Below are 22075 nucleotides of genomic sequence, written 5' to 3'. Positions count from 1 at the left end.
ATTCTGGAAGCATTAATTCATTAGAACTATGTATCATCCAGCATCCTCCCTATAGCATTAATGCTTTCCACCTACTTAACTGAGATAGGATTTATGCTGATGGTGTTGTCATTTTCTGGGACATTCACAGTATTAAAAAAATTACACTGGATACCTTTCAAGAGCCCTTGCATTCCGACCACTGTCATGGAAGGTATGCCATGGCTGCCTGAGAGATGATCAAGTTCTAGTTCAGCCTCATCCAGGGATTTTATGGTAGGGGGCTGAGTCACTGCTTGAGAATGAGTCTTGAGGCACAAATGCTGAGCTTAACCAAGCTTTATTTCTCACTTCAAAAGTATGAGATATACACTCATTTGCTAATTTGCCCCTATGTTAGTGGTTTTCAAACTGGGGCATTGCAATGCCCCAGCCTGAGAGCCCTGGGCAATTCTCCCTTAAGGGGCAGGGAGGAGGGGAAGGTGGAGATGCGATGCCTAGCATCACATCTCTGATCTGGGCAGTGGGGCGCTCTGCCACTCACTGCTGCCTGCAGGAGCCTGCTGGGGGTTGGGGGAGCCCAGAGCCAGCCTCAGCAGAGCTCCCCACGCAGTGCAGACCCTCCAGAAGGCAATTGCAACCACTTCCAGTTTTGCGATCGAGGAAGGAAGTGTTCGCGGTGGCCTTCTGGAAGGCTCTGCCTAATTTGCCAACTTAACAATTCTACTGCCGGTTTTGTTCCTTATGTATTTGAGCTTTTGCTTTTTGTAATGTGCTCTCCAGACTCTTGTGAGTTGCCTTGTTCTCAATTTGGTCTCATGGTCATTTTTTCATCTGGCCAAGACTTCTACCTTTTTTTTTTTTTTTTTTAAAAGGAAAACTCTTATGTCCCCTTATGTTCAGTGGAGCTTACTCCAAACAAAGTGTGTATAGGGATTGCATCAAGATAATACATGTCAGTTAAGTCATATTATCAGTTAAAATTTTAAAAATTAAAAAAAATTACAGGTGACTGAAAGGTAAATTGGATATATGAAAGATTGTTACAAAGTCTCCGCAAGATGACTGCCAATCTAGAAAAATTAAGTAGCTGCTTTCCCACTCTAAGGATTTCAGAACCAGCTTTATTTGGGTCAACATATCAACAACGTCAACTTTTTTTTTTAAACCAAGATGTAAATGACAGTATGCTGTTACATTCAGACTTTCACACTTAGAAAATAGATATTTATGTACAGAAATTTGCACATAGGTTTAAACATACACTATAGCTCAAGTTCCCAGGACATTCCAACACAAAAATGGCAGAAAAGCAAACATCACTGGATGCTTGTCAGCTACTGGCTGTAAATGTGATATATTTTAAATAAAATTGGCTCTGATACTTAGGAACTAATTGTTGCTGCAACATTACAGAATGAAAACCAGAAAGATTTCTCCCCCCTCTCCCGCTTGGATGGAATGATAATCTTAATCTTGATACTCAAAAAGTAGGCACTGATTTCTAGAAGGAAATTTTCTTCTTATCAATGTAACTGAGCCAATATGGCTTTAAAACTTTTACTAGTGCAAAGTAATCCAGTGCTAGAATTAACTTGGAACTTGGATTTTAATTAGTTTTGCAATATTGAAACAAAAGCCTGTATTGCTCTCTACTGACTAAATTGTAAGCAGACCAGAAAAGGACAGTGTCACTGCCTTCTAGATGTTCATAGCATATCCATCTCTACATTATACAATCTATTCCCACATTCAGCTTTAAAACCTCCCTGCTGCTCAGCCATCTGCTGTTAAACCCAACCCACAAAGTTAGAGAATTTCCTATGTACAATTGCTATCTCATCCAAGTAGCACGTCCAAGTCCTGCAACAGGAGGCATGCCGGGTGGAGGTATAGGAGGGGGGACTGGTGGCTGTCCGCCAGGGGGCACTGTGGGAGGGGGATAGCTTGCTGGTGGCATTCCCAGTCCTGGAGGTGGATGCGGTGGAACAGCATGGGTAGGGGGCAACCGAGGAGGTGGAAAATTAGGATTGTACGTAGGTGGTGGAGGGTAACCTGGGGTAGGAGGAGGAATAGTGGGGGGAGGGAATGATGTAGGTGGTGGAGGAGGAACAGGTGGAGGAGGATTGGGAGGATACACATGAGGGTGATATGGGAGATGAGTTGGAGGTCCATAGTTTGGTGGTAGAGCTCCATAGGTCGGTGCTTCTGTTTTCATCATTGATTGAAGACTCTGATATCCCTCCCCTGACATGTAAGAATTAGTAGTAGACATGCCAGTTATGTAACTAGATGGTGGGGGTGGAGGTGGCGGACGGTGAGGCAGAGGTGGTGGCTGATGGACAGGAGCTGGATGAGATGGAGGCGCAATCTGGACTTTTCCCATGTCTACAGAATCTACTGTAGTAGTCTGATCACCTCCCATGGAAACCGCAGTTGTCAGAGGTGGCTTATGCTCTGAAAGAGGGGGAAAAAACCACAAATAAACTCTTTACTCAACTGCACATGCTAATGAGAGTGTATGACAAACTGTACTTTCTCCATCTGTTTCCCCACAAAACATTTGCAAACACACCCACCTTTTTAACTACCAAAGAATAAACTACATAAACTGCTGAGAAATGTCAACATACATAAAAGAAGCTTCCAACGTGAAGGGATTCAAAAGCACAAACTAACTCTGAATCCATTTTTAGTCTCCACTGAGGACACAAAAGACTAACGAGATTAAGGGGAAAACCGAAGCACCAAAACAAGATAGGGATCATTTAAGAAGTCCCCTGAAATCCAACTCTCTTTAGAAAAGGAGATAACAAGTTGCCTTCTGCATAGGGAGCAGTATTGTGCCAAAGAAAATGCTACTGCAATGGATTTTTTAGGCTAATTAAAGGACACAGAGCTCTGCCCAAGTCACCTGACAAAGGATACTGGTGTAAGATAACAGGAACAAATCTATTTGGGCTGAACAAGCCGACACAAAATATAAGACCACGATTTTTCTGCACCAGATGAACACAATGCCTGAATGTCAGGGGAAGCATTCCTCAAGAGTATGAATAAGGAGTTTGGCTGAAGAAGAGTGCAAACATAAGACTATGCATTTCTACAATCACATTATTGGCATAAAATGGCTCAAGAATGATTCTTTGGAAAACTTGGTAGAAAACAGGAAAAACCTCCCTGTTGCAATAGTGCAGCAATGGATGCCCATGTCAAGGTCATAGCGGACATAGCTGGAAAGATACTAGTGTCTCAGTCTGATGCCAGTGCCTAAGAATGGCACATTGTTCTAGCGCCCATTTATAGTTCAAATGCAGGACAAAGAATTGGGAGAATGCTCACAGAACAGGAACTGTGTGGCTCATTGTAAACACACACAAGTGACCCATGCCTTTGCAGTCCCTACTATTTATTTCAAGAGACATCAACAAATGTATTTGGAGGGAGTAACTGTGGAGGTAGGTATTCTCAACAAACTGTATTTTATCTACTTGGCAGAGTCCTTTCACACTGAGACGGCAGGATGGGCAGAGATTATGCTTATAAACACCATTCTAAAGTAGCAATGTCTACTATGCTTTCCCTTATGTTTTTGCACCTAAACAGGAAATGTATTGAAAACACAGAACTTTCCATTAAACTCTTGCAGCTGCAGTTCAGATTCATTCATATTATACAGCCATACTATACATTTAAAGTTCTCTCCCTGGGTCAGGTAAAGGATGTGTCTCAAAGGAACTGAAGCATATTTTATGCAATACTACAGGTTGAGTCTCATTATTCCCGAGGGTTCCATTCCAAGAACTCACATGGATGGCAAAAAAATACACTACAGCAAATCAATTTAATAAACAAAGTCCCTTTCCTGCAGTGATTTAAAAACAGCCTTGTTGACCTTTGTAATGCACACAGAGACAGTCAGTCTCTCTCCAGGAGCTTAGGCTTCACTAGGAGGCAGCAAACCCTCCCTTCACCAGGAGCCCCAGCAAGGGGGAAAGAATGCTCTCTCTGGCATTATTAAATGACTGTTTTCCTTTAATTTAAAGGGCTCTTCTCATCAGCTTTGAGATGGAAAAATCTGTGGATACTTAGGTTATACCTGTAATCACTTGTATGACTGTCTCTCTGCAACAGTAAAAGTAGTTTTTAAAACTGTGATTTTAAAGGGGTGCATTTTTCCCCTTCTCCAGGGAGCAGCACATTCCTTCTCATTTGCAGTGGTCATTCGTGTTGAGTCAAATCCATGCAGAAAAAATCCATGTATAACAAGGCTGGACCTAAATATACGATCAGGAGCTCTTATGCTGTCTTCAGAACAGTTCAAGGGAAATATACCTTCTACTGTTGCCACTGCACAGGAGCCCTGAACTAATGATAAGACACAGCTACTGCACAAATTTTCACTTAGTCTTTAAAACCCCATTCATCCTCAACTGTCCAGACTGCAGAAGAAAGCATATTGGTACACAAGATCTAACGCTGATACTTTTTAAGGCCAGTTCCCTCTTAAGCTACCATGCTAAACCAAAGTTGGGGATTATAAAACAGATTTGCAGTACAATCCTATGCATGTCTACTCAGAAGTAAGTCCCACTGTGGGACAGTGGGGCTTACTTTCAGGAACATGTGTTTAGGATTGCAGCTTTAATTAAAAGTTTTTTTTAAAAAAACTACATTAATGTATATTTTTGAACATTATACGTAAGTATTATAAAACCTACCAGGTGGTGGATGTGCAGGGGGTACTGGTGGATGAGATGGCTCAATCTTAGCAATCTTAGATGGAGGTGCTTCTGAAACAAAGCAAAATTTAGAAGCTATACTGCAGTTAACACACAAATGAAAGCAACAAGCAAATACGGTTACTGCAAACTAAAGAGACTAACAAAGCAAGAACTGTAGAATTTGGAACAACTTTAATTATTATTTAGTTTACAAAACAAATTATTTATAAAAAATTAAAAGTATTTACCAGCACTTTTGGTTTCCTCCTTTGGAGATACAGCCTGTTATTGAGAAAACAATGTGCAAATCAAGAACTCAAATTATACACCAGTATTAATTTAAAAAAGAAGTAGCCATAAAGTCTAAACCAGGCTTTGATTCCAATGTTGGAAGCCGCGTTATCATGCTTTGTTTCACCTGAAAACTGCATGAATGAAAACGCTATCAGCAGCACCACACTGTTCAATTCATGAATGTTATTAGCAAAACAGTTTTAGCCCTTCAGCTTCTGCTGGCGCCAGCTTCGTGCTGCACAAACTACCCTCCTCTTTCCCAACCGCCAGATGGATTTCTTGAATGGCTTGATGGTGCGGTTGCTTTAAATACTTTAGGTGTCAGCTTGGGAACAGAAATGCTGTAGCACCACAAGTCCCATAACAATATCTTTAAAAAAAAGAAAAGGACCAGAACCACAAAGACAGAGACCTGTTTACTTTCATCAGAATGCAGCACTTAGTACAGTAAGAACTTTGACGACAATGCTCCCATCAAACCTGCCATACTTCAAGGAATGGAGGAAACCTCCCCCCCCTGCTTTGCAATCTAAGATGTTAATTCTGTTCATCTTACAGCTGGTCTTTTGGGCTGCCTGGGAGGACTCGACTGGGGAGACGGCTTTTTGGGTTGTTGAGTCTGTGGTGGGGGCGGCTGCTGCTGCTGTGGTGGCTGCTGCGGTGGCTGCTGCTGCTGCCCGGCTTGCTGAGATTCTTTTTGCTGCTGTGGTTGGGACTGCTCTGAACTCTGGGACTGCTGAGGCGGTAGCACTGGAGGTGTTGACTGAAGGGAAGGAGGCTGCTGTAGTTGATGAGGAGAGGGATGAGGCATTTGCTGCTTCCCCTGTGAGTACAGATCCAGGATCTGATGACAGATGTCTTAATAGAAACAAAAAGCAGGAGTCAAGCATTCTAGTAAACCAACGAAGACAGCAAATGACATTTGAAAGTTGAGGCCAAAAATATATACCAGATGAATTTGATCTCAGTCATCCACAGAAATCTATTTGCCAGCTCATCTGGGCAAAGCACATATTTCTCCCTGACAAGCGAGCCTCCCCCTTGCAGACACAGGGAAGAATCTACCTCTCTTCGGCTCTCAGTGCTTACTACAGGGCTACACGGTGAGATAGGGTCTTCTCTCAGTTGCAGGAAATGGTGGAGACATCACAGCAAATGCCTTACCTCCTTTCTGCAGCAATTTGCAGACTAGAAAAGATATTTGCCTCTTCTTCCAATTCTGAAGTTTGATATACTGCTGAAGGAGAAGCAAATACCTTCTCTCCAACTCCCTGCAAGCAGAAGAAGACACAAGCAGGTATTCCTCCCATTTTTGCTGCTTGCTGCAAATGAGGAAAGAGTCTACCTCTGATTCTAATCATCTGCACTTGCTAGAGCTGAAAGGGAAGTAAAGTCACGGAAAGAGCTGCCAATGCAGCAAGAGAAGTGGCCACTTTTTCAATGCTTTGAAAAAAAACTTCTCTAAACCTTCTTGTAAATGGTTGCCTCTTTTGCCAGTTCTCCATACGTGCTGCTCATATAGGAAAAGAAACAGTATCTTCTTTCACTTGCATGCAGTTTTGGACTCCACAAAAACATGGTCTAGGATGGGTGGGGTGGGAGTCTCTTTATTTCTTATCTTCTCTAGCCCTGTAGTGAGCACAAAGAATGGAGGACAGGGTAAAGTCTTCTCTTTACTTCTCATGGAGATGCATAGAAGGCAAAAAATTAGAGTCTCTTCCCTCAGTGTTTCTGTCATTCTTCAAGGTTGCTTGAGAGCAAGAGAAGATCCTGTCCCTCCCTTCAGCCCTGTAACAAGGATGGAGGACTTGCAAGGCAAAGAGATGGGACTTCTCACATGAGCTGAGCTTTTGTCAGAAAAAAAAAATGACACAGCATTTATCCTACTATTCCCTTTGCACTTGCTGGAGGGATTGGAAGAAGGGAGTCATCTTGTGACTTACACAGCAGTTCAGGGAAGATTAAGAAAGCAGACAAAATTTCTATTTTTGCTGCTCCATACTGCAGCACCAATTGGATAAATGCTTTTCTCTTATGTCATAGGAGTGGAGATGGAATAGGAGGTGAGGGCAGAGAGATAAGTAAGCCAAGTTTCTGTATCCTCATTTGATCTAATGCTTTTACAAGAAGCTGAGAATATTGATACCACTGCATTAATGTCTCAGTTTCACTTCAATTTTCTGTGAGCAGCCAAGTTCACAATTTGTCCTTTGACAGTTTCTCTTACATATAGATCTCTGCTACCAAGGAGCTCTTAACAATTACTCTGCTCCACTTTATTGCAATCAGAACTCCTAAGGACACTAATTACAACTATTACGCCAGAAGGCAGATTGCATATGTAAAATGATTGCCAAGAAATGTTACAGTTTAGGACAAACAGCAGAGCACATAGTTAGGATGCCTATAAAGCATGTTGTAAAGAGAACAATCCAAATAAAAGGGGCTCAGGCAGTAAATGTTTCTGGTACCTTCCAGGACATCAACAGGTACATCTTGTACAAACTGCTCCCACCACCTTCTGTACATTGGCTTTGACGTCCATTCTTGAATCTCAAACTTGCACAAGCGGCCAGCCAGGTACATAACCGCAACTGCTATAATCTCGGGTTCCCATTGCAGTGATAAAGTAGTGCAAAGACTAGAAAAACAAACGAGAATTCCATTATCAAATGATAATTCCATTATCAATAGGAGCAATATTTGTCTTTGTTTTTACCATGTAAAAGATGTACAGATTTTAATAATCTGTTTCCAGAAGTTTACTACCCAACCAGAAGTGACATTCATTACATTTTTTTTCTGGAGCATTAAAAAAATCAAAACAGCAAACAATCAAGATTGTGACATAGGGGCTTTCTTTCCCTTGCTGTAGCCCACATCTGAATCTCCCTTCCTCTGTAGTTGCTGGTTATTTAAAAACAAACAAAGAAGCATGAGAGCACAGACACATAGCCAAAAAATGTGATAAACAACATCCTTTTGACACTACAATTGGTTCAGAACACCAATTTAAGGGGTGCCCAAGCACTGGGTGCAAGACCCAAGATGTTTCTTAACACTGCCCTGAAATGCAGTTCAGCTGCAGCTATACAAAACAGTTACCAATTTAAGTATCTCTTCAGGCACACTAAAGTCACAAAACTGACTCAAATTTAGTAAACACCAGATCTATAGGATTCTATAACAGTGGTTATCAAACTTCCAGGGAGCTTCAGAACCGCTGTAAGTCCTTATGGGAGAGTGGAGAAGGCAGCAACACGATCCCCAGGATCACATTGTTTAGGGGGGCGCAGGGATTGACAATGCACTTACCAGTCCCTGCAGCAGCCTCCTGGGCGTGCGGAGAGCCCTGTGTGACCCTCCGCAGGGCTCCCTGAGCTTTAGAAAACGAAAGTGAAGCGATTGCACCCCACCTCCAGTTTGCGATTGCAAACCAGAAGTGGGGCATGATCACTCCACTTTCAATTTTTGATGCTTGGGGAACCCTGTGGAGGGTCGCGTAGGGCTTCCCGCACCCCTGGGAGGCTGCTGCAGGGACTGGTAAGTACATGCCAGTCCCTGTGCCCCCCTTAGTGACGTGATCTTGGGGACCAGTCACTGCCTTCCTCCCACTCCCACCCCTTAAGGGGGCAGAGTCCAAGGCCCTCAGGCTGGGGCGCTGCGATGCTCCCGTCTGAGAACCACTAGTTATACAAGATTGAATGACAGAACAATAAGTTATCCAAGCAGGTTTTAAGAAAAAACCTGATGGGTATCAGCATAGAAAATTTTAAGTATAAGATGTTTTGCTGCCAATCAGGAGGCTTAAAAAAACCACATCTCAGCACATGCTTACTATTTGCAATGTACAGGTGCAACCTATTTATCCACGGATTTTTTATCTGTGGATTTGTCTCAATGCGGATGGGGTGGGGGAACTGAAAGTCACACATACCTTTGCCTCCTTTGCCCTGTGCTAGCCTCTGCTCCATTTCCAGGCAGCCCAAAAGACTGCAAAAAGGCTCCGCCTGGCACAGGCAGGGAAATAGCCTGGTGCCCTGGAAGAGGTTCCTCTTTCGAAGGAACAGTAACACTCTTGGAGCCCCTAAGCCAGCAAAGAGGCTGAAGAGGGGAGGGGGGTGGAAAACCTCTGTAACCAGAGCACGTGCAGCAAGGTGGAGCGTGTGCACTCTCTCTCTCACACTCACACAGGGCCACACAACCAGGGGCAGGTGCGGTAGCAACAGAGGGGATTGCTTTAAAAAACCCAGGGAGTGTTTGCCAAATTCCCCCCCCCCCAAGATGGTGCAGGCTCTCAGTGCTCCAGCCTATGGAAACAAAACAGCCCAACAAGCAAGTCTTCCCAGCAAGCAAAGCATGAGATTTAGGCTACAATCCTCTCCACACTTTCCTGGGAGTAAGCCCCATTGACTAGAATGGGATTTACTTCTGAGTAGAAATGCACGGGACTGGACTCTTAAAAGCTCAGCATCCCACCTGTGAAAGAATCTGGCAACGGGGAGGGCTGAATAGGCGGAGGGGAGGGGATTGATAACAGCTGCCTTAGTTTCCTTCCATCCCCAAGTGTCAGGCTGCAGCGTATTTGCTTAACTCTATGGAATTTAGCACAACGCATTTTTTCGTAATCTCAACAGGTCATGGAACGGAACTAACACAGATAAATAGGCTCCACCTGTACTACTAAAGCTCATAACAATAACTAAGATTCAGTTTGATAATTTTCAATTGTTACAATAGTCAGAAAGGTTCATGCTTCACGTTCCTTCTCTACCCACCGCATACTTTGCTACATACTGCAATCACATTCCAGAGAACTGAAATAGTTTGTGGCTAAGTAGGAGAATGCTGTACACTACGAAACTGAATAATTAAATTTTAAGAAATACTTTTGAAACCATCCAGTCAGAAAAGCAAATAAATGATTATTGAAATTTTAGGGAAAATTAGCACACAATTCTAAAGTTTTCTTTTACCTATCGTTTACAAAGGTCCATGCCATTTGCACAAGTTTTTGAATTTTGTTTTTATCACCTATGGAGGAAAGAGAAAAAAGAATTGCTGGACAATGAACAGCATTATGAAAAACAAATGAGCAAGATAATCTCATGTATATTTATTCACAAGCCTCAACAGGACTTACACAGAACTCAGCACTATGCACAGTTCAAACATACATACTTTTAGGCTACATATATGGTAGGTTTCTAAATAGTGGGAGAACAGCAGCTTTAAATATGGACCCTAACCAAAGCAAGGGTGCCACGTGTACTCTGTGCATAAAGAAGACACTGAATATAAGTTTAGCTCTTACATTATTGGGGGGGGGGCATACCCAAAGTTGCTAAAGAAAGCAACACAATTCACATTTCTACATTCACATCATATTAGCTATATGTTAGCAAATGTCTATAAAACTTTTCCATTTATAAAAGTGGAAACTAATTGACCTTGGTAAATTCCAGACAGCTGGGAAAATTCAGTAGAATGTTACCTATACAATGACAACTCCAGCAGCATGAAGGATACATTTCCCCAAAAGTCAAAATTCATTAAAGGCAACAAGCTTTAATAAGTAGGAATTTAATTGGCAGGAAATGGGCACTGATTGGCCCAAAGTGCACTGCTCTCATTGGGTACTGTAACCAATCAGCACTAAAGGAAGTTGCAAGATGCGAGGTATGCCTGCAAGTTAACATTCAGCAATACGAAGTTATTTCCATACCTTTGAGCTGCTTGGCATATTTAAGCAGAAATTGGTAAGGGTGCTCCACTTGCAAGTCAAATTTTATAGTCTGTAGTAAGATCCTCTCCAAAACCATAACTTCTTCCTACACATCATAAAGGAGCAAAGACCATATTACTCCAAATCTGCCAACTTGTTATTTTTACATTTTACAAGAAGGCTTCAGAAGGCATTACACTATAATGCCAAAGGAAGTCATATCTAGAGTTGTCTACTTTTACGCTACTGGGTTACCTAATAAGTTGATCTATTTTTTAAAGACAGAAAGTTCGTTCTTTAACTGCACACAAGCAGTTTTGTTCCTGTGGCTGTGCAACAGTGCCCAGCAACAGGCAACACTCTTGCAGTACACCACCCCTTCAATTTTTGCTCCATATCCTATGCCTGGTATCGCTGTGGCAAAAAAACTTATAGAATTGAAGTAGGACAGAGAACAAGGAACTATCTGTTTCTGTTACAGTCAGAAAGAAAAGGTTTTCAATTACTCCTTCAGGGGAGAAAAATGTTTCTTAGCCAGATGAAGAAGTGTCAGCAACGGCAAAATAGGGGGAGAACAAGAGCTGGATGAGATGCAAGTCCCAAATTCTGGTGGCAGTGAGGAAACAGTTTTTGGCACCCTAACTCATTGTCCCACACCACCTGCACCATAAGATCCAAGGACACATCTAACTGATGATCCACATTTTGGGGGAAAATGTATAATATTGCTGCACAGATCTGGGGAAAGAGTGAAACCACACACATGTGCAGTCAAATGCTAACAACTAGGAAAAGTTCTTGTTTTCAGTTTTAATTGTTGAAACCAATTTCAACAGCTGAAGAAAAGCCTCAAGCACGGAAGCATACTTGGAATATTAAGTAGACCTAATTAAGGCTATCTTAATTTTCTGCAAACTTATAGAAAATACTTCTTTTATTTTTCCATTTTTTAGTGGCACCAGTTTCCAAAGCACAAGATTAAGCCGATATGTGTGACTATGACAGGTTAGAAGGGGTACGGCTGCACACTTGTCCCTTGAATAGCCCTTGTTCTTTCAACAGTCCAGCCAACAAATAATAGCAGAACCATCTTAGCTTAAAAGAGATTCTGGATAACCTGGCACACCATCAGAGTCACTGTTTCAGTACCACAAAGTGAATCATGGCAATATCCAACACTTCTCATGCTGGTTGCTAAAGCACGTTGAGCTAGCAGAAGCCTGGGGTCCGCAGCACTTTACACAAGGAAAGCCATAACATACTCTAGGCAAGGCTGCTAGCAAAAAGTGTTTGGATGCTTCCAAACATCCAAAACTGCTCACAAACAATGTGGCAACACAGTGGACAATCCAGTCACACACATACCTTGTTCAACAAAAATATTATGTTCAAGGTTAACTTGCAAGACTTTCTAATATATGTTAATTTTGTAAAAAATTACCTTTGAGACTCAGTTGCCTGAAGATTCTGTGGCTAACAAAATGCCTATAATTACTATAACAAAGAAATAAGTGACAAAAGTTTATTTTTTCTAGTTTGCTTACTGTATGCATATGGCTGCACTCTGTGTGGCCAGTTTCACTGCTTCCCCTGTGCAGTGGGTTATTTCTTTGCTGAAAAGACAGGCAAATGCAACAGGAAAACAACACACAAGTACTGCAATACACATTGCCTTTGAAAAATATAACATGTGCTGATCACTCTATCTAAATGAACCCAACCACTATAACTTTTCAGTTGCAAAATATTGAATAATGAGTTGTGAATAACCCATACAAAAGAATTTAATTTTCCTCTAGCTTGGGCTTTACACTACTTCAATCTATTTAACTCAAGTACCACTATTTGGTTAAAAAAAATAAAACCATGTCTAAACATGCACAGAAATTAGTGTTATGATTAAACCACTACAATTTATGCAAAAATCTTTAGCACATGTTAGTTTACCTTTGGATCATCTCCAAATTGTCCAAATTGCACATCATTTAATAAACTACGAGCTGTTTTGATGATATCTTTACATTTTTTGGGCGTTTCTTCAACTTTGCCTGCTAGGAAAAGACAGCAAGCTCCAGTCACCTATTGAAAAAAAGTTCTTCATAAGTTGTCTATGAATATAATTTCAAGACATTGTACTTATGCTGTAAAGAGAAAAACAAAACATTCAGCCTAAGCAAATGGAAATTTACACATTTCACTTCCATACGTACACACATGCATGCCCCCACCTAAGCATACTAGCTTAAATTGTTGATTATTACTTGTCAAGTTTTATTGCCAAACTTCAGTTAGGTCAATACAGATCTGTAGGAAGAAAAAATTTGACTCCAAAGCTTAAACCCTGCTAACTTAACCAAGAACATCTTTTAAAGGCAGGAGGTCTGGTCTAGAGGGCAGGAGGTCTGGTCTAGAGGGTAGAGCCTCCGTCTGCCTGAAGATAACATCCACAAGGTCGCCAGTTCAAGGCCACCGGCACCCTGCGACCTTGGAGCAGCTGACAAGCTGAAGCCGAGCAATTCCATCTGCTTTGAGCGGGGGAGGATGGAGGCCAGAATGTGAAGCCAGATCGGAATGAAACACCTTGATTGTAGTAGTTCTTGAAAGAAAGAACCTTCTTTGAAATTGTAAAAATCCCTATTTAAATAGGGATTTAGATAAAAGCCTGCCTATGTAAACCGCCTTGAATAAAGTCTTGAATAAAGACCAAGAAAGGCGGTATATAAATACCTGTTATTATTATTATTATTATTATTATTATTAAAGAGGTGTCCTCTTATATTTAGCTAGAGGAGAACAACTGTCCCTCTTCTCCCCAGTATGGCATCTTTTTTAGTGGCTGTAGCTGGTGCCTCTTCTGCACCTTTTAGATTGCGAGTCTGTTATGTACATAAGAGTAATACACATCTTTCTTTGATCTCCATCATGGAGCAATTTAATTGATGCTACGACTAACATGCAGTAAAAATTCATAATTGTTAACACCATAACAAAAGCTGTGCTGTTTTAGAAAACATTATGAATGTTTTATGAACATTATTTATTTATGAACATTATTTATGAACATTATTATGAACATTATTTTAGAAAAAATTACAAATTTTGTGTACTTATGTATACTACCATGGAAGCTGCTGATATAGTACCACAAAGGACTCCCTATATCATTTGACAGTTCAGTCTTAGCAAAGCACAATAGGAGTCTTTAAGCATGTTATAAGCACACATCTTGTTGGATCAGACCAAGTTCATTTAGTGCAACTCTGTCTTCAAGATGAATATCTTGCTGAGAATCTTCCCCCTCACGCTCCGTAAAAACTTTGTCCTATCTACCTGACATGCCATCCAAGTGCAAGGACTGTATTTGCATGCAATCAGTGGCTTATCACATCAAGCTTTCCCCAGGGGCAGATATTAATCTGCAAAATAAGGTGACCTCAAGGCACGTTATGTTCTAGTGATTGCAGCAGTAATACATTATCTAAACCTGCCCTACAAAAAAAAACTTTAGATAGCAATCTTAAATACTTTTATTATTATTATTATTATTATTATTATTATTAACAGTATTTATATAACGCTTTTCAACTAAAAGTTCACAAAGCGGTTTACAGAGAAAAATCAAATAACTAAATGGCTCCCTGTCCCAAAAGGGCTCCCAATCTAAAAAGATGCAAATGAATACCAGCAGACAGCCACTAGAACAGACAGTGCTGGGGTGAGGTGGGCCAGTTACTCTCCCCCTGCTCAAAAAAGGAGCACCCACTTGAAAAAGTGCCTCTTACCCAGTTAGCAGGGGTTAAATACTTTTCACACAAAAACCAACAGCTTTATACTTACATATCGTGGAAACTGTTTGAAAGAATGGAACATATAAAATCGATGAAAATATATTATTCCAGTTGCCAGAGTATCATAATGTCTGGATTTTACAATAAGGATTTCAACAGAAAACAACTCAAACTATTTTAAAAATCGCATGAGGCTGAATGATACATCAAAAAGTCTATAGTGCCACATTAATTTCTAAAACAAGGTACTTGTGCAGACAGTTATGCACCAAGGATAAAATTCGATGCACACTGGATGAGAAGTGGCTTTCAGTATACTACAGAGTTCACTTTTACACATATAAGGCTGGTACTAGATTAATGAATTTTCAAGACCAGCAAATCCAGGCTTGTCACTCAACATGCTATTCTACAACAATGCAAGGTAAGTTTCTGATTTGATTTAAACACTGCGTTCACATAAATGCAAGGCCAGCTCCAATTCAAAGCACACATTCTGGCTCTGTGTAAAATTGAGTGTTGCACACTGACTGCACTTTTAATGAGACTTTACACAACTTATCATGGTTATTTCTTCAATGATGCCAATGAGACAAGGCAGGTACTGACAAGCCTCTCTTCAGTTCTGATGTGCCATCCCTGAAAGTCAACTATATCATCTCTGATCACTGTACCAGAATTATGTGGAAGGAGAGAGAAGTCACTAAATGATAGATATAGACATACATTCAATAAGAAAGTCTGTGAAATAAAAGATGCCATGATTACTATCACAGCCAATTTTTAGGGATGTTAATGTGAATGCATTTTGAAGGTTCTCTTTTGGGGGGGGTCAGAAAGGTGTACCTAAGTATTGAAATGAAATGAATGTAAAGACTAGTAATGAGGAACATAGAACCTCGGGGGGGGGGGAATAGAAACAGGCTGAAATCAGTTCTGATAGCTCCAAAGTGAACGATGATTTATTTAACTAATATCTAGCATATCTAACATATCTATTTTGATTCATAGTGCAAAAACATACTGTTACCAGTAAGAAGCATACCTGAAGTATGCTTCCAACTGGTCAAAAAGAGCGGAATATTCTATAATAGCAGCCGAAAGCAAGCCAGAAAATTGGGACCATCAGTAAAACCAAAGTGAAAACAAAAAATTATATGGAAACACTGCAACCATTTGGGTGCTAAGAAGGAACAATGTTAATTTTTCAGTGCAAGAACAGAAGCTGCATATCACAGACCAGTCATTTTCAACCACTGTGCCATGGCACACTGGTGTGCCGTGACTGGTCCCCAGGTTTGCTGTGGGAATTATTATTATTATTATTATTATTAACTTTATTTTTACCCCGCCTTTCTCCCCAGAGGGACTGAAGGCGGAATTTGGGAGAGGATCATTTATTAGTAGGGTCATAGGGCGATGCGCACCCTCCATTGATAGCACAGTGTGCCTTGTCAATTGTCAAAAAACTGATGCTGTGCCTTGATCATTTTAGTGCCTTGCCAGTGTGCCATGAAATGAAAAAGGTTGAAAATCACTGTCATAGACACTTAGAAGGATACAGTCCTAAGCGGGTCCCCACATCAAATATGAACCTGGCACCTTCTCTGCGATATCTTGCCTCAGTAGCTGGATCAAGTCCCTCTAACTGTGACGGTGTATGAGCCAAGTCTTTCTTATCCCAGTACCAGCATGGTTTTGTGTGGTCCAGGTTTGACAAAGCTACAGAAGGGCTGGAGTTTTCTTTATTCTCCTTCATTTATTGATGTAGAATGGTTCTCGCCTGACAGGTTTGCAAGGAGTTGGTTTTCATACAGTGACTTCAGTCCTTTCAAGAAGACAACATCATAAAGGATAACATCAACAATGAGGCAACAGAAGTTTTCCACCAAACATACAATGCAATGCAATACAATAAGAAAAAAATATTGAAAAATAAAGCATGCTGTCAGTTATTTCCTCAATTCTAACTTGTCACAAGCAAAATGAGAGAGAAGAGAAGCTGTATAAATACATAAAATGAATTTGCACTCAGCATGGCAGCCTATTTTCATTGCCATGCACCAGCATCTCACTGATAATTGAAGTACTTGCAATTTTCCAGCCCTTGTTCTATCCCATTTGTATTACCTCTTAGGAAATCTGCTTGAAAACAAACATTCAAATAAATGACTCCTCCTAGAGTAGTGAAAACTGTGAGGGTATAGACAGTGAGCCATGATTACCCAGGGGCATTTACTGATCACTGCTTGAGTTACCAACTGGCAAGAAGAAAAGAGCTTGGCCTGCTTTCCTGCCTTTAACAAAAAGTATGATATGCAGAAACCAGCAGAAGTTATCAGCATAACATAGTATCAGCAGAAAGCTAAGTAAGATTGCTGCATCAAGCCACAGTTAAAAGGCAGGCTTTCAAAGGGCAATCTGAACCAACATCAGAGCTGATGTAAAGCCAACACTGAACCTGTTAAATGTTATTTGCACAACCACTTCAAGCACTGTATTTCTGTTTTCACGTAACTAAATTCTCTCTATTCAATCAAAAAGAACACCTTTCCCCATGCTGCTATCATTTACAATCATATTTACAATTTTTTAAAAAGGGAAAGAGGGGGGACCCGGGAAACTATAGGCCGGTCAGCCTAACATCCATACCGGGTAAGATGGTGGAATGCCTCATCAAAGATAGGATCTCAAAACACATAGACGAACAGGCCTTGCTGAGGGAGAGTCAGCATGGCTTCTGTAAGGGTAAGTCTTGCCTCACGAACCTTATAGAATTCTTTGAAAAGGTCAACAGGCATGTGGATGCGGGAGAACCCGTGGACATTATATATCTGGACTTTCAGAAGGCGTTTGACACGGTCCCTCACCAAAGGCTACTGAAAAAACTCCACAATCAGGGAATTAGAGGACAGGTCCTCTCGTGGATTGAGAACTGGTTGGAGGCCAGGAAGCAGAGAGTGGGTGTCAATGGGCAATTTTCACAATGGAGAGAGGTGAAAAGCGGTGTGCCCCAAGGATCTGTCCTGGGACCGGTGCTTTTCAACCTCTTCATAAATGACCTGGAGACAGGGTTGAGCAGTGAAGTGGCTAAGTTTGCAGACGACACCAAACTTTTCCGAGTGGTGAAGACCAGAAGTGATTGTGAGGAGCTCCAGAAGGATCTCTCCAGACTGGCAGAATGGGCAGCAAAACGGCAGATGCGCTTCAATGTCAGTAAGTGTAAAGTCATGCACATTGGGGCAAAAAATCAAAACTTTAGATATAGGCTGATGGGTTCTGAGCTGTCCGTGACAGATCAGGAGAGAGATCTTGGGGTGGTGGTGGACAGGTCGATGAAAGTGTCGACCCAATGTGCGGCGGCAGTGAAGAAGGCCAATTCTATGCTTGGGATCATTAGAAAAGATATTGAGAACAAAACAGCTAATATTATAATGCCGTTGTACAAATCTATGGTAAGGCCACACCTGGAGTATTGTGTCCAGTTCTGGTCGCCGCATCTCAAAAAGGACATAGTGGAAATGGAAAAGGTGCAAAAGAGAGCGACTAAGATGATTACGGGGCTGGGGCACCTTCCTTATGAGGAAAGGCTACGGCGTTTGGGCCTCTTCAGCCTAGAAAAGAGACGCTTGAGGGGGGACATGATTGAGACATACAAAATTATGCAGGGAATGGACAGAGTGGATAGGGAGATGCTCTTTACACTCTCACATAATACCAGAACCAGGGGACATCCACTAAAATTGAGTGTTGGGCGGGTTAGGACAGACAAAAGAAAATATTTCTTTACTCAGCGTGTGGTCGGTCTGTGGAACTCCTTGCCACAGGATGTGGTGCTGGCGTCTAGCCTAGACGCCTTTAAAAGGGGATTGGACGAGTTTCTGGAGGAAAAATCCATTATGGGGTACAAGCCATGATGTGTATGCGCAACCTCCTGATTTTAGAAATGGGTTAAGTCAGAATGCCAGATGTAGGGGAGGGCACCAGGATGAGGTCTCTTGTTATCTGGTGTGCTCCCTGGGGCATTTGGTGGGCCGCTGTGAGATACAGGAAGCTGGACTAGATGGGCCTATGGCCTGATCCAGTGGGGCTGTTCTTATGTTCTTATGTAATCAACTTTTTTCACAAACTAAAACCTTTCAAATTTAAGATAGCCAAATTTACAAATTTAGGGCTCCCAGACCTTTAACAATTGTGCAGAGGGAGGAGTTTCAGGATGTGCAGCTTGTTATCTCACATAATTTGACATCTACATATCCACACAATTTGTGAATTTTTTATCTGTAGCTTGTCATCTATACTCACAGGAAAGGAACAGAGATACAGAAATGCTTCAACAAAATAAACAAGAAAGAAGAGACTTTGAAAATCAGCAATGCTTGGCAAGCAGCCCTTAGAAATGCTAGGATCCAGGAATCTGGAACAGGAAAAGAACTGAGCAGGGAAAAGAAAGCATATAGACCTTTAAGGAAAACACAGTGAACAAGATCAGTGGACAGTTAATATGAGTAGATCTGGGGTGAGAAGAGCACCCTGTGGTTCTCACCTCTAATTCTTTGAAAATGCCCACCATACTCATGGGCAAAACTCAAGACAATAAAAATCTTCATAGACCATAGTTAATAAGCCTGAACAGTTCTTACTGCAACCGGCCCATAAACGCCTTACAATATGAGTCACAATAGTGTTCATTCTCGGGGGGACTCAGGGACTATTTTGAGAAATTGGCCCCTCATCTTGGTTTTTGGAAGTGCACTGCAAAAGGTGGTCAAGTAGGATTGCTTCAGTTTTGGAACTGCTATCATGTTTAAAATAGAAATAATATGCGGTGAAATGTCTGATTTACAGATGGAAGGGGGACCATTTACGTTCAGTGTTCTCTTGAAGGAGAACCCAGACTTTCTTGAATAGCTTTCCTTTGATCAGAGGGCTGGAGAACAAGTCTTACAAGGAAAGGCTGAGGGAACTTTAGCCTGGAGAAGGCTGAAAGGGGCAATGATTGGCCTCAGAATGTCAAATGTGGGGAAAGGTACAAGGGTCTAGGTTGTGTCTTGCTGTCTTGTATGCTCCCTGAAGCATTTGGTGGGCCACTGGAGATACAGGAAGCTGGACTAGATGGGCCTTTGGCCTGATCCAGCAAGGCTCTTCTTATGATAATAGAGCTCTTCAAATACCTAAAGCATAATCATATGGAATCTTAAACAAGTGTTTCCTTAAAATAATGAGTGATTTTGTATAAGTTTTTCTTCAAGAAGTGACTCGAGACATATTTTTTTACTACAAGACCTTTGCTAACCTGAAATAATATTAGTTTAACACTATGTTCCTGTGTGTGGTCCTAGCAGCCTTGGGACTCCCTGAGACCCCTTCAGGGGCTCCACAAGCACACCAGAAGTGGCCACCATCTACCTGGCATTACACCACACTGTGCATGTGCTGGAGCTCTGGGGTTCCCTTTGACTCTGTGCACATGGCAGTGTGGGATCCCTGATATTCCACACACACCCATGCCCTTCTGTCTGTTTAGATTGTAGGTCTATGATCAGAGCAACAAGGACGATCACAGTTCTGAAGAACAACCCCTACAAGGAGAGACTGAGGGAACTTTGACCTGGAGAAAAGAAGACTACCTCAGAGTGCCAGATGCAGGGGAGGGCACCAGAATGCAGGTTGTGTCTGTTGCCTTGTATGACATTTGGTGGGCCACTGTGAGATACAGGAAGATGGACTAGGTGGGCCTTTGGACTGATCCAGCAGGGCTACCTCAGAATGTCAGATGCAAGGACATAAGGATGCAGGTCTCTTGTTGTCTTGTGTTGACCCTGACACATCTGGGGCGCCACTGTGAGATACAGAAAGCTGGACTAGAAGGGATTAAGGCCTGATCCAGCAAGGCTCTTATGTTCTTATGACATGCCAGGTACCAGTGGCGAAAGTGAAAACAGAAAAAAGAAAATATTTATTTACTCAGCATGTGATTGGTCTGTGGAACTCCTTGCCACAGGAAGCAGTGATGGCATCTTGCCCGCATGCCTTTAAAAGAGGATTGGACAAATTTGTGGAGGAAAAGTCCATAACGTTACAGACCATGACAGGTATGTGAAAGCGCCTGACTTTAAAAGTAGGCAGCCTCAGAATGCCAAATGTGAGAGAAGGCACCAGGATGCAGGCCTCTTGTGTGCTCCCTGAAACATCTGGTGGACTACTACGACATATGGGGAAACTGGACTGGATGGCAATCCAGCCGGGCTCTTCCTATGGAAGTACGCGGAACTCCTTGCTACAGGGCGAGCCACAGTGAGATGCAGGACGCGCCTTTGACCCAATCCAGCCTCTCTCTTCCTATGGAATTAGTCTGTGGAACTCCTTGCAACAGCACGGGCCGCTGTGAGATGCAGGATGGGCCTTTGGCCTGATCAAGCCGGGCTCTTCCTATGGAATATGGTGGGCCAGTTACTCTCCCCCTGCTAATTGGTTATAAGGCACTTTTTCAAGTGGTTGCTCCTTTTTTTTAGCAGGGGGAGAGTAACTGGCCCACCTCATCCCAGCACTGTCTGTTCTAGTGGCTGTCTGCTGGTATTCATTTGCATCTTTTTAGATTGTGAGCCCTTTTGGGACAGGGAGCCATTTAGTTATTTGATTTTTCTCTGTAAACCGCTTTGTGAACTTTTAGTTGAAAAGCGGTATATAAATACTGTTAATAATAATTAATAATTAGTCTGTGGAACTCCTTGCCACAGGGCGAGCTGCAGTGAGATGCACGACGGGCCTTTGGCCTGATCCAGCCGGGCTCTTGCTATTTAAATCAGTCTGTGCAACTCCTTGCCACAAGGCAGGCCGCTGTGAGACGCAGGACGGGCCTTTGGCCAGATCCAGCCAGGCTCTTCCATGGAATTAGTCCGTGGAACTCCTTGCCACAGGGCAGGAGAGGGGAGAAAAGAGGAGACTCCAGTTGGACCTCAGCAAGTCCTGGAGGGTCAGGGCGGCCTGGCAGAGGAGCGGATTGCGGAGGAAGGAGGCGAGTCTTCCTCAGTGGAGACCTCCAAACAGAGGCTCCACAGGCACCTGCAGGAGCTGCTCTGGGAGAACTTCCTGCTCCAGGCAGGGGATCGGACTAGATGACCTTGTAGGACCCCTCCTATGAGGACCTGTCACCTTCGTCCATCAAGGGTTTCCATAGCAACCAGACTAAGGGTGCTGGTAAGGCTCAAAACAAGCCATGACAAAAAACGACTTCCCATCTCCTGCCGCCGCCCCCTCCACCCCCCTCCATCTTCCCTGCCGCAAGGGCCCGGCTTCCCCCGCCCACCCCTGGAGAGAGCCTTCCCGGCCGCAGCGACCGAGCCCAGCCTGAGGTACTTACCCTCAGCACGCCCGACCGTTAACAGCTCCCCCTGCGCGCCGCCATCTTGGAGGAGCCTCCACAGAGCCGTTGACGACGTCGTCGAAGTGGTGGGACGGGCGGGAGCGCGCACGCAGCGGCATGGGTGACGTCTCCGCGAATCGCTGGCCTCGCCTCTGGCTCCTCCTCCCCCCTGCGCCAATCACAAGCCCCGACCTCGCCT

The 22075-nt window shown here is 42.6% G+C and overlaps 1 protein-coding gene across 4 annotated transcripts; it reads right to left on the bottom strand.

Moving 5' to 3' along the window:
* Positions 1–1083: 1083 nt before the first annotated feature.
* Positions 1084–21995, bottom strand: CCNK (cyclin K). Of its 4 annotated transcripts, none has more exons than XM_066628870.1 (12): positions 21874–21995; positions 16073–16338; positions 14560–14641; positions 12670–12801; positions 12267–12335; positions 10723–10828; positions 9974–10031; positions 7469–7638; positions 5554–5855; positions 4952–4985; positions 4701–4772; positions 1084–2436 (listed from the first exon to the last, which is right to left on the bottom strand). In XM_066628870.1, the coding sequence occupies exons 2-12, from the start codon at positions 16267–16269 to the stop codon at positions 1814–1816; spliced, it is 1845 nt and encodes a 614-aa protein (XP_066484967.1). In that variant the 5' UTR covers positions 16270–16338; positions 21874–21995; the 3' UTR covers positions 1084–1813. The 4 variants fall into 4 exon arrangements, with proteins under 4 accessions (XP_066484967.1, XP_066484976.1, XP_066484984.1 ...); XM_066628879.1 differs by having other exon boundaries at positions 4701–4769; XM_066628887.1 differs by lacking the exon at positions 12267–12335.
* Positions 21996–22075: the final 80 nt, after the last annotated feature.

Source organism: Tiliqua scincoides, chromosome 1, assembly GCF_035046505.1.
Source record: "Tiliqua scincoides isolate rTilSci1 chromosome 1, rTilSci1.hap2, whole genome shotgun sequence".
Lineage (NCBI taxonomy): Eukaryota > Metazoa > Chordata > Lepidosauria > Squamata > Scincidae > Tiliqua > Tiliqua scincoides.
This window is presented reverse-complemented; position numbering and strand designations above follow the sequence as displayed.

Coding starts and splice junctions, on each gene's coding strand:
- CCNK (XM_066628870.1), bottom strand. CDS start 16,269: ATGAAGGAGAATAAAGAAAACTCCAGCCCTTCTGTAGCTTTGTCAAAC. Junction 12,336..12,669: donor AATTTGGAGATGATCCAAAG/GTAAACTAACAT, acceptor CTGTCTTTTCAG/CAAAGAAATAACCCACTGCA. Junction 4,773..4,951: donor GGAGGAAACCAAAAGTGCTG/GTAAATACTTTT, acceptor GCTTTGTTTCAG/AAGCACCTCCATCTAAGATT.